Here is a 10,866-nt window from a genome sequence, read left to right as displayed (position 1 = left end):
TCGTGACGTCATGAGTTATTTTATTAATGAATTATTAGTATTATGGGGACAATTTTGAATGGTTTTTTTGAAAAATTACTAGGATAAATAAAATGAATATAAATATTAATAAATATATATTTGAAATATACAGAGGGTATTGATATTACGGAACATTTTTGAGGATAATAATAGTATAGAAATAGAATTATACAGGGGGTTTTAAGGTTGTGGGCATAAATAAGGAAAATATTATTTATAATTATAGTAATCGTATTATACAGGTTGTTTTAAGGTTTAAGAACATTTACAAGACATAATATTTATAATAATAATAAAAGCAGCATAAAGGTTAGGACAAGGTATAAATATCTGGAGAAAAAATAACAGTAATAATAGTTTTAATTTAGTTAGGGTTCTTTTAGTGAGGGTTGCTAAATTGGTAATAAATTTATATTAATAGGTTACCAATTTAGAAAAAAAAAGGCATTGATGCATTGTCAAAAAAATGTATGGTTGTCATAGTATCATTGTCAAAATGGTGTATTTTTTTACTGTGTTACTGATATCACGGCTTTTATAGCTTCTATTCAAGTTGATACATTTTTTTGTTCGTTTTTTTTCCTTTAAATTTTTTTTATTTTATTATAATTGCCTTTTAAAATAAAAATACAAAAAAAAAACAAGAAACAAACCTCTTTTTCCTGTCCTAATACATTGCTTCTTAAGGTCCGTTCAGAGTGGAAGCGTCGAGCGTCGTAAAGAGCGTTTGTCGAGCGTCAGCATCCGATTCAATCAGGATTGTTTATTTTTCGCGTTTTATGGTGGTTAGTTGGTCAAGATGACTTCAGGGAGTGACATGAACGAGGTGCTAATAACCGAAATACAGGCACGACCGCCATTGTGGAATACGAAATTGGGATCGTATAAGGACAAAAATTTAAGGGATCGTCTGTATGCTGAAGTGGCTGAAATTTTAGGTATTTCAAGTAAGTATGTTGTAAATTAAATTATCTTAATATCTATAGCTAGCTAGATAAACGTTATTATTTTACACGACGGTTTCATTTTAATCTACGCAGCCAAATTTCTCGAAGAGAGTGTATTTAAGCTATACAGGGTGTCCCGAAAGTAATGGGACATAGAACAACAGTATATTCCTTACGTCAAAATAATGTGATTTAGGTCAACTTGCCTTATCCTAACTTTAATAGTAACTGAAATACAGGGTGTCAAAGTATTATTCAAATTATCGCTTTTTTCTCATAGGTCCGGAGCCAAATGACATATTTACATGAAATTTAGAACATACATTTTGTTTAAAAAGAAAAATAAAATTATGCATACAGTTTTTGTATTTTTGATAGATGACGCTAGTTGTGTTAGTTTTTAAAATTAAAAAAAAAATAAAATAAATTTTTACTTATCTAAAGAGGGTTGTTACTAAAATAGTCCTTAAATGAATCTCGAATTCCTGTAGCAAGTTTAGAGGCTCTGTTGTTTCTTACATTTAAATTATTTACAATGAAAAGATACAGAATAATGAAAATAGTTTTATTTATTTTGTTTTACTTACACAAAAGTTACCTATGATACATATTATGTATTAATAGAGTGAGTAATTATTATATTAATAATAATAATAATTCACTTTATTTTAGGTACAGAGTCTAGCTCAAGTGAGTCTGACTCTGGTTCTGGCTCGTCTGGAGCTCATATGAGTGAGGACGAGAGTCAGGTAGAGGCACAACGAAATATAGAGGATCAGATAGAACAAGTAGATAAAAATCTGATTGATATATTGGGTAACGATCCTTTGGCTATAACAACGGTCGGGCCAGAAGTACACACAGAAATAGCTAGGAGATGGACTGTATTCAGTCGAAATGGGTTAGATAAAGACGACAGGAGGAGCCTCATTGAAAAGTAGGTCGAAGGTTTTTCACCACCTAAACTTAATAGGGAAATCAGCGGGCTTTTAAGAGACACTCAGATTAAACAAGATAATTTCCTACTACACTTACAAGAACAAATAGCGGCCGCAATATCAGCTATAGCAATTCCTATGGAGACATACGTTACCAATCCTACTGAGGAAACCAATGAAAATTTGCAGGCCCTGGCTAATGCCTCCAAAGTTTTAACGGATGTCATACATTCGTTGTCAACACACAGACGATATGGATTGTCAAATAGCATCGACAATTCTATTAGAAAAGTCATCATGGACAGTATTGATGCTTTTCTCTTTGGAGAAGATATGAGCAACTATATCAAGTCGGCCCAGGAAGTGAAGAAAGTGTGCAATGAAATAAAAATGAAATATACCCCACGTTCTTCTGTAATCCTAAGTTCATCAAGTAGAAGCCATCCTGTGCCAGGACCCTCCAACAAATATGGTACCAATCCAGATTTTTTTGCCAAGCGGTACATGTTGTGTCGAGGTTCACTTTATCTTCTTTGAAGGACCATCCATGAGGGAACTAAACTCTCCTTACTTTTTTATGTATTTATTTAAAATTAAAAGTACAAATTGTATGCTTTTATGCTTCCTACAGCCTAAAGTTATAAATTGAGTCGTGAACGTGAACGTAACGTGAGAGAAGCGAGAAGAGTCTATCTTTTTGACAGGACCGCTGCAACATCAAACCAGCGCGCTTCAGTTATTCACGCTGTTGTCGCGTTTTTCACTAATTCTTATTTACTGAGACGGAACAGTACAAGTTCAACAACCGAAAGAAGACGGAGGGAGGCAGGAAAGTCCAGAAACCACAAAAGAGCAGGAGAAGACCGGACTACCGGAGGAATTAGAGGTAATTAATGCCGGAAGCTTATGTAAATTTTATAGAAATTGGCAAAAAGTTACCCAAAACCCTATAATATTAGAATGGGTTATAAATTACCGTTTTGTTGAAAACCTACACAGAGTAATATTCCTAGAAACTTTCTTGCTCAAAATTCACAGGTTGAAATCCAGCATTCGAATTACGAACTAATTAATATTGGTGCTATCTCTAAGTTTACCTAATGGTTCTTTACGGTTTATACTTAACCTTAAAAAATTTAATACTTTTTTAATCGACCCACCCCACATTTCAAATTAGAAGATTATAGAAGTGTTAAGGATTTAATCCATCCTAACAGTTTTTTATGTAAGATTGATTTAAAAAATGCTTATTATTCGGTAAATATTCATAAAAAATTCCGAAAATATCTGACGTTTACATTTCAGAATGAAACGTATTGTTTTAACTGCTTACCATTTGGGCTCTTTATTGCACCTTATGTGTTCACGAAACTTTTAAAACCAGTTCTTACACATTTAAGAAATTTAGGTATTGTTTGCATAGGATACCTGGATGATATCTTACTATTCACATAATAATCACCTCAACCTATGAAGAGGGAGTTCAACACTCTAACAAAGCGGTAGAATTAATAACATCCCTAGGTTTTATTATAAATAAAAAACAGCATTTTTGTCCCTAATCAAGAATGTAAATTCCTTGGATTCATTTTTAATACGGTTAATATGAAAATCTTTTTGCCGCTCGATAAGAAAAACAAAATTATGCTTACCTCTAACAGCTTTTTAAACCGTAAGACGTGTTCTATTCGCGAATTAGCAACATTTATTGGTAGTCTCGTGGCGGCTTGCCCAGCAACTCAATATGGATGGGCCCATGTAAAACTTTTAGAAAGGGCAAAATACTTAGCTCTTAGTATAAATAACAATAACTATAATAAAAACATGAAGATCCCCTTTTTCGTTAGAGAGGACCTAAATTGGTGGCTTGCAGTGGCGAAGCGTATGAGTAGACAAGGTAGACACTGTCTACCCAAAATTATCCAGTTATTTGTCATTAATTTATCACGTAATTATTTCATATAATTGTTGAGCTAAAATTTAAAAAAAATTAACACAGAACGTAGTCGCTCTCCTTACTATTATTATATAGCATCTAAACATGATTAATCCGAAGGCCTGACGCACCAATTAAAATAAAAGTGCAGGGCTGACACCCAATTAATGTATACGAGACCCAGAAAGACACATTGATATTTGTCTTCCGAAATTTGGAGCATCTAATCGAACCAAATACGCATCAAGCAGGTGACAGAGGTCCGGTCGCATCAGTGTTTGCGAAATTTAACTCGCGGGAAAGACATTCGAGGTTTTGTTTATCAAAGTCGACCAGCTATTTTATTATGCTGTTGAGGGTTATTGTTTATAGATACGGTTGATCTGGTCGGCCGCAATACATCTTCAGTTTTGTTTTGTTTTGATGAATCTGATGAACGACTGTTCGATATTGGCAATTGTATTTTAGTTGTGTTTTTATTTGTCTTTAATTAATTTTAAAATAATGGATATTATGGATTTATAGGTAATGGTTATACCTATGTTGTATTTTTTTGAAAGTAGTATTTATTTTTATCCATCTATCTCTTTATGCTAGTAGTAAGTATTTTTTTCTTTTTTATATCAGTACATAATTTTTCTCTTTGAGTTAATATTTAATGCGCTTTCATTCTCTATTTCATTAAAGTGAATAATATTGAATACACATTTTTTTCTAATTAACAATTTTTATTGATTGTCTACCCGAAAAAAAAGTTCACGCTTCGCCACTGGTGGCTTGAAATACTTGATAACCCAGGGGTGGATATAAGTGAACCTAAATTCCAGTTCGAAATTTTCTCAGATTCTTCTTAAGATTGATGGGGGGCTGTATGTAATACAGTGAGAACGAGGGGCTACCGGAGTAATAAAGAAAGAATTTGCCACATTAATATTTTAGAACTCAAAGCGGTTTTTAATGCTTTAAAATGCTTTACGAAGGACGTGTATAATTGTAACATCTTAATTAGGGTAGATAATACTACTGCACTAGCCTATGTAAATAAAATGGGGGATATAAGACATAAAAAATTAAATAAAGGGGCTCAAGAAAGATGGAATTATTGCGAAAGTCGAAAAATACACGTTTTCGCTTCATATATTAATACAAAAGATAATATCGTGGCAGATTTTGAGTCAAGAAACCTCCAACATGAAACTGAATTTGAACTATTTCAACAAAATATGTAAAGTATTTAATACTCCGGAAATACATTTATTTGCTTCTAAGCTTAATACAAAATGTAAGAGATACATCTCGTGGAAACCAGATCCTGATTCAGTCTCAGTAGATAGTTTTCTTATTCCATGGACAGGGCTTTATTTCTATGCCTTTCCCCATTTAGTATAATCAATAAAACTATAAAAAAGATTACAAATGATAAAGCAATAGGAATGTTAGTGGTTCCAAAATGGCTGTTGTTATTTGTTTAATTAGATGCACAATGGGTTATTACAACATAAATAAAAACTACTTGCGTACAAACGACAGTTTTTCAGGCAGATATTTCAGATATCTTAAAAAACAAAAATGTTAATAAAAATAGCAAACTATTGCCTCTTACCCCCATCTTAGAGGAGGGTATTCTCAGAGTTGGTGGTCGTATCACCAACGCAAAATTTCTCAAATGCATCCTATAATTTTACCCTCAGTTCATCATATTACTACATGTTTAATTCGGGATGAACATTACAAAAACTTACATGCGGGACCACAATCATTATTAGCCACATTGCGAACAAAATACTGGATTTTGTCAGATTTAACAACAGTCAAAAAGGTTTTGAGAAAATGTATTGTTTGTTTTAAGAATAAACCTATTTTAATTAATCAGTTAATGGGTGATTTACCCGAGAATAGAATCACTCCTGCTAGAGCATTTTTACATACAGGCTTAGATTACTGTGGCCCTTTTCCAGTTAAAGCTAATAAGTTACGCAATTCAAAGGTTATAAACATTTATGTGTGTATATTCGTTTGTTTTAGCACGAAAGCTCCTCATTTAGAAATCGTGTCAGATTTAACTACTGAGTGTTTTTTGAATTGCTTAAAACGTTTTATAAGTCGTAGAGGTAAACCTTTAACTCTTTCATCAGACAATGCAACAACTTTTGTTGGTGCAAGTAATCAACTAAAGGCCATGTATGATTTTCTAAAAACTTCACAGGCTGACATTAATAATTTCTTGACAGTCGAGTCCATCAAATGGAAATTTATTCCTGCTCGATCTCCACATTATGGTGGTATCTGGGAGGCAGCTGTGAAGTCGTTTAAATTTCATCTAAAAAGAATCATTGGTAATTATGTTTTCTCATTAGAGAATTTTGCTACTTTAACAGCACAGATTGAAGCATGTCTTAATTCCCGACCTTTGACTCCTCCTATCTTCCAATCCAACAGACTATCAAGCACTAACGCCAGGACATTTTTTTAATTTTTTCCCCATTGACAACCTTCCCCGAACCTGACTTACGTGAAGTTACTAGATTGAACAACTTTCAACACATGACGCAAGTACTTCAGCATTTTTGGACAAGGTGGTCTACAGAGTACTTAGCCCAGTTGCAGTCAAGAACAAAATGGAAAACAGCTCAGACACATGATATTCAAGGACAGTTGGTGTGCCTAAAAGAGGACAATTTACCTCCTCTCCAATGGAAACTAGGACGAATCAGTGAAGTGCATCCAGGCAAAGACAATAAGGTTCGCGTGGTGACGGTTAAGACATCTAATGGTGAAGTAAAACGTGCGTTATCACGAATTTGTATATTATCAATAGATGTATAATTGTAAGTTAGTTAATCATAGTTTTTAAGCAGTAGCAATGTTCAATGTACTTTAATTTGTTGTAAATATGTGTACTATTAAAGTAATTGTTAAGTTGGTATTACATATCATTGAAACCGCTGTTAACTGTTTCAAGGCTGGCGGCATGTTGTAGAAATACTTTTATTTAAGTTTTTTTTTTTAATTATATTTATTTCATAACAATTTAAAATAATGTAATATAGAATAGACTCTACTTTACGGGCAGTCACAGAAAATATTACCAGTGCCTCTCGAACACAGAAGCAGTCGAATCGAGTCAAGTTTTCTCAGTTTTTTACAGACAATCAGTTACTTTTCAGTCAGTGTTATCAGTTAGTTTTGTACATAATTATGCATTAAAATTATTACCAATCAAGAACACCTGTGTATTATTAAAATACGCAACATATGGTATTCGATTAATCTTTAAATTTTTCCGCACGAATCGCATCAGTAGTAGTTCAGTAGTAGACCTGTCTCAATACGTGTTTTTTCGATGGCCGACACATTTTCAGAATTGTTAATAGAGGCGGTTAGAAATTCTAAGTTCCTATGGGACATGACTGATAAAAGGTACCATAATCGACTGTTGGTGGATAGGGAGTGGACGAAAATAGCTAAAGAATTAGGGGAAACAAGTAAGATAAAAAAATATTGCTTTTTTATGTTTAATTACGAATTTAAATATAATGTACATATTTATTAAGTTTAAAATACTCAGTCGCTTTTGGTGTAAGTTTTATGCTAGGTTAGTATTGGAAAACTGAAAAAAAAACTGAATATTATGGCATATACGTAATATTATATAAACACAACATTATAATTGATTGATAACTATACACGTTGTATTGGTTGTAGTGTGAAGAATCTGCAAAACTTTTTTCTTATAATTGCAGCTTTCTTTGTGGAAGCATTTTTTTTGTCGGTGGTACGTATGCTCAGGAATAAATCTTAGCATTTTTCATATCACTTGTGTCACAATCTGATATTCTCTCAAAGTCTATAATAATGTTATGCAACAATGTGATAGCTTTCACGATATGCACAGCATTTTCTACTTTAGTTTCTATAGCTTTTCCTAAAATCTGTAATTTACTAACTATGCTACCAAATGAACATTCCACAACCATCCTTGCCCTGGATAATCGGTAGTTAAACGTATCATTTTCGGTTCCCTCTTGCAATTGGGATCGCGGGAAAGGGCGCATAAGGTATTTCGTAAGAGGAAAAGCTTCATCCCCAAGAAAAACAAAGGGTGTTGTAATTGTTGAATCTGGTAGTGTTGTTTCTTCAGGTAATGGAATTGTTTCTGATTCTATTCCACGTCGTATTGGACAAGAATCAAAAACCTCAGCATCACTGTCTTGTCCGTATGAGCCAATATTTACCATAACAAATTTATAGGTAGCATCTGTGACAGCAAGGAAACCAATAGAGAAAAAATTCTTGTAACAGTAGTACATAGAACCAGAATTAGCAGGTTTTTTTATTCTGATATGTTTTCCGTCTATACACCCTAGACAATTAGGAAATTGCCACCTTCTCCAAAATGTCTTTGCAATCTCTTTAAATTTTATAACCGCAGGTTCCGGCATATGTTTCATTATCAATGTTTTCCAGATTGCTTTGCATACTTCCACGACGATAGTTGCCACCGCACTCTTTGAAATTCTATAAGAATATGCTATTTGTCTAAACTGTATGCCTGTTGCCAAGTACCTAAAAAAAAAGATGTTTTAATTTTTAGAAGAAGCGGTTAAAGGGAAGTGGAGAAATTTACGGGATACATTTAGAAAGGAGCTAAAAAAGTCCCTAAACCGAAATCGGGCGACAGCGCAGAACAAGAGTCTCGATATACCGGGTCTTGGTTACACTTCGCAGCTATGCAATTTTTAAAGCGTATAGTAACGCCTAGGGAAATGGACGGAACCGTATCAATATCTCAGGATAGAAGTACTGCCGAACAGGAGTTTCAAGAATATGAATCCCAAGAATATGAACAGGATGAACGTGAGTCACAACAACATGAATCGCAAGCTAGGGATAGGGATACAGAAGAAGATATTGTTACTGAATCACAAATTCATCTGCAGTTATTAAATAAGGAAAAGTCTTAAACCAAGAGGTTACAAAAGACAATACAGGATCTAGAAACATCATTACCTGCCGCAAATACCCCAATAAACCCCATTCAAGTACCGTCTTCACGAAAACGTAAAGCTAAAACACTACAAAATCACACACTTGAGACAAGAAAACTTGATGCTTTAATAAGAGCAGATGATGACGATGAGGACATAAGTTTTTTTAAATCGCTTTTACCGCATGTCCAAAAGCTTCCCTCGCTGAATAAGTTAAACTTTCGAACTCAAGTGCAAAATCTGCTGGTACAAGAATTAACTAAGCTTCAAACGCCGCCTATTTTCCAATATTCAAATAATGAATCGCACTCAAGCACTACAGTATCTACACCACTCTGTTCGCCTCACTCTTCAGCCTATAATAGTGGTCAAGAAACCGGTTCAGGAAATTATTTAAGATACGAATATTTACCTTAAACAATATATCAAAAACAAAAGGCATAAGTATGGTATTAAACTTTATGTTTTGTCAACCCCTAATGGAATAGTATAAAAATTTGCAGTGTATACAGGCACGTTAGATGACTATGGTGGCAAAGATCACGCACAAAAAATTGTTCTTCATTTAATGGAAGAAAAATTGGAAGTTGGACATCATTTATATATGGACAATTTTTATAATTCTTTTGCGTTGGCTAAGATATTATTAGATAAAAAAATTTACTGCACCGGAACTCTAAGGACTGGAAGAAAAAATACGAACAAACAAGTTCAAACAGCAAAATTAAAAAAAGGCGAGACAGTTGCCAAATATTCTCAAGGGATTATGGTAGGAAAATGGCGCGATAAAAGGGACGTACTGTATATTTCAACTGAGTTCGAAAACGAAATGGTAGACGTTCAAAATAAAAGAAAGGAAATTATATCTAAGCCTTTGCCAATCGTAAATTACAACAAACATATGTCTGGCATTGATCGGCAAGATCAAATGCTGTCTTATTACTTGTCGGAACGTAAAACTTTAAGATGGTATAAAAAACTTTTCATGCACATTATCGAAATGATGGTAATTAACTCGCATGCCTTATACAATAAATACTCTAGAGAAAGGATGCCAGTTCATGAATTTAGACTTAGTATTATAAAAGCACTTGTACCAGCCTCTGGAGAACAGGAGCATCGAAAAAAGCAGGATGCTCACGTGATGGTAAAAAGAGAAGGTAGAGAAAAATCAAGGACGCAGAGAAGAAGGTGTAAATCTTGTGCTGGTAAAGGTAAACGTACAGAAACAGTATACGAATGCCGAGACTGTCCAGATAACCCAGGGTACTGCTTGAATTGTTGCATCATCTACCATGAGTAAAGTGAGGTAAGTTTCTTTTTTTTGTCTCATAATTCATGCTATATTTTATTTATTTTTTTACATAGGTCACTAGAAGTTGCAAACGTTCTTGACCTGGAATTTTTTGGATAAAATTACATGTGATTTCCTGATCTGTGAAATTATTATATAAGTTATAGTTATTTTTTTGATAAGATGTTTAGTTAGTATTATGATATTTACTTTTTCATATATTTACATTATAATATATAATGTATGACTTTGAGTATATTTTCTTTTTGTTTATAAAGAATACTTTAGATTTTCTGTTTATAAGCATGTATTTCACTTTTTTTTAATTTTTTTTTTAATTTCACTATTATATTTATACCTATTAAAGATTATTTTCGGTTCAACTTTTAATTTTTATTATTTCCCTACTGTGAATAATTTTTATAAATGATTTGAATAGTTCAATATCCCATTCATTTGATAAAAAACAATCTTGTCGCCAAATGGCGACACCGGCACACCAGTCCTACATTTTACCTGTAGTGCCAGTGTCGCCATCTGGCGACCAAAAAAATATTTGTATTTTAGTAAGAAAAAACTGGATAATAACATATCTCTTTTTTAATATTATTTAAAGCAATTTTCAGCCAAAAAAAAAAGAAAAATCAACTTGGCCCCTGATATGTGTGATGATATATGTAATGTATGTATGTATGTAATGTGATATAATATATGTAACAACATTTTACCAGCAGCGAACGTG

The 10,866-nt window shown here is 33.2% G+C and overlaps 1 protein-coding gene across 1 annotated transcript; it reads left to right on the top strand.

Annotated features, from left to right (window-relative positions):
- The first annotated feature begins 820 nt into the window (after positions 1 to 820).
- Positions 821 to 9,247, top strand: LOC126747048 (uncharacterized). The gene is made up of 3 exons (XM_050455530.1): positions 821 to 968; positions 7,205 to 7,327; positions 8,886 to 9,247. The coding sequence occupies exons 1-3, from the start codon at positions 821 to 823 to the stop codon at positions 9,245 to 9,247; spliced, it is 633 nt and encodes a 210-aa protein (XP_050311487.1).
- The last annotated feature ends 1,619 nt before the right edge of the window (positions 9,248 to 10,866 follow it).

The sequence above is a fragment of the Anthonomus grandis genome, chromosome 18 (assembly GCF_022605725.1).
Source record: "Anthonomus grandis grandis chromosome 18, icAntGran1.3, whole genome shotgun sequence".
Taxonomy (NCBI): Eukaryota; Metazoa; Arthropoda; class Insecta; order Coleoptera; family Curculionidae; genus Anthonomus; species Anthonomus grandis.
The sequence above is the reverse complement of the archived record's forward strand: the minus strand, read 5'-3'. Positions and strand labels throughout refer to the sequence as shown.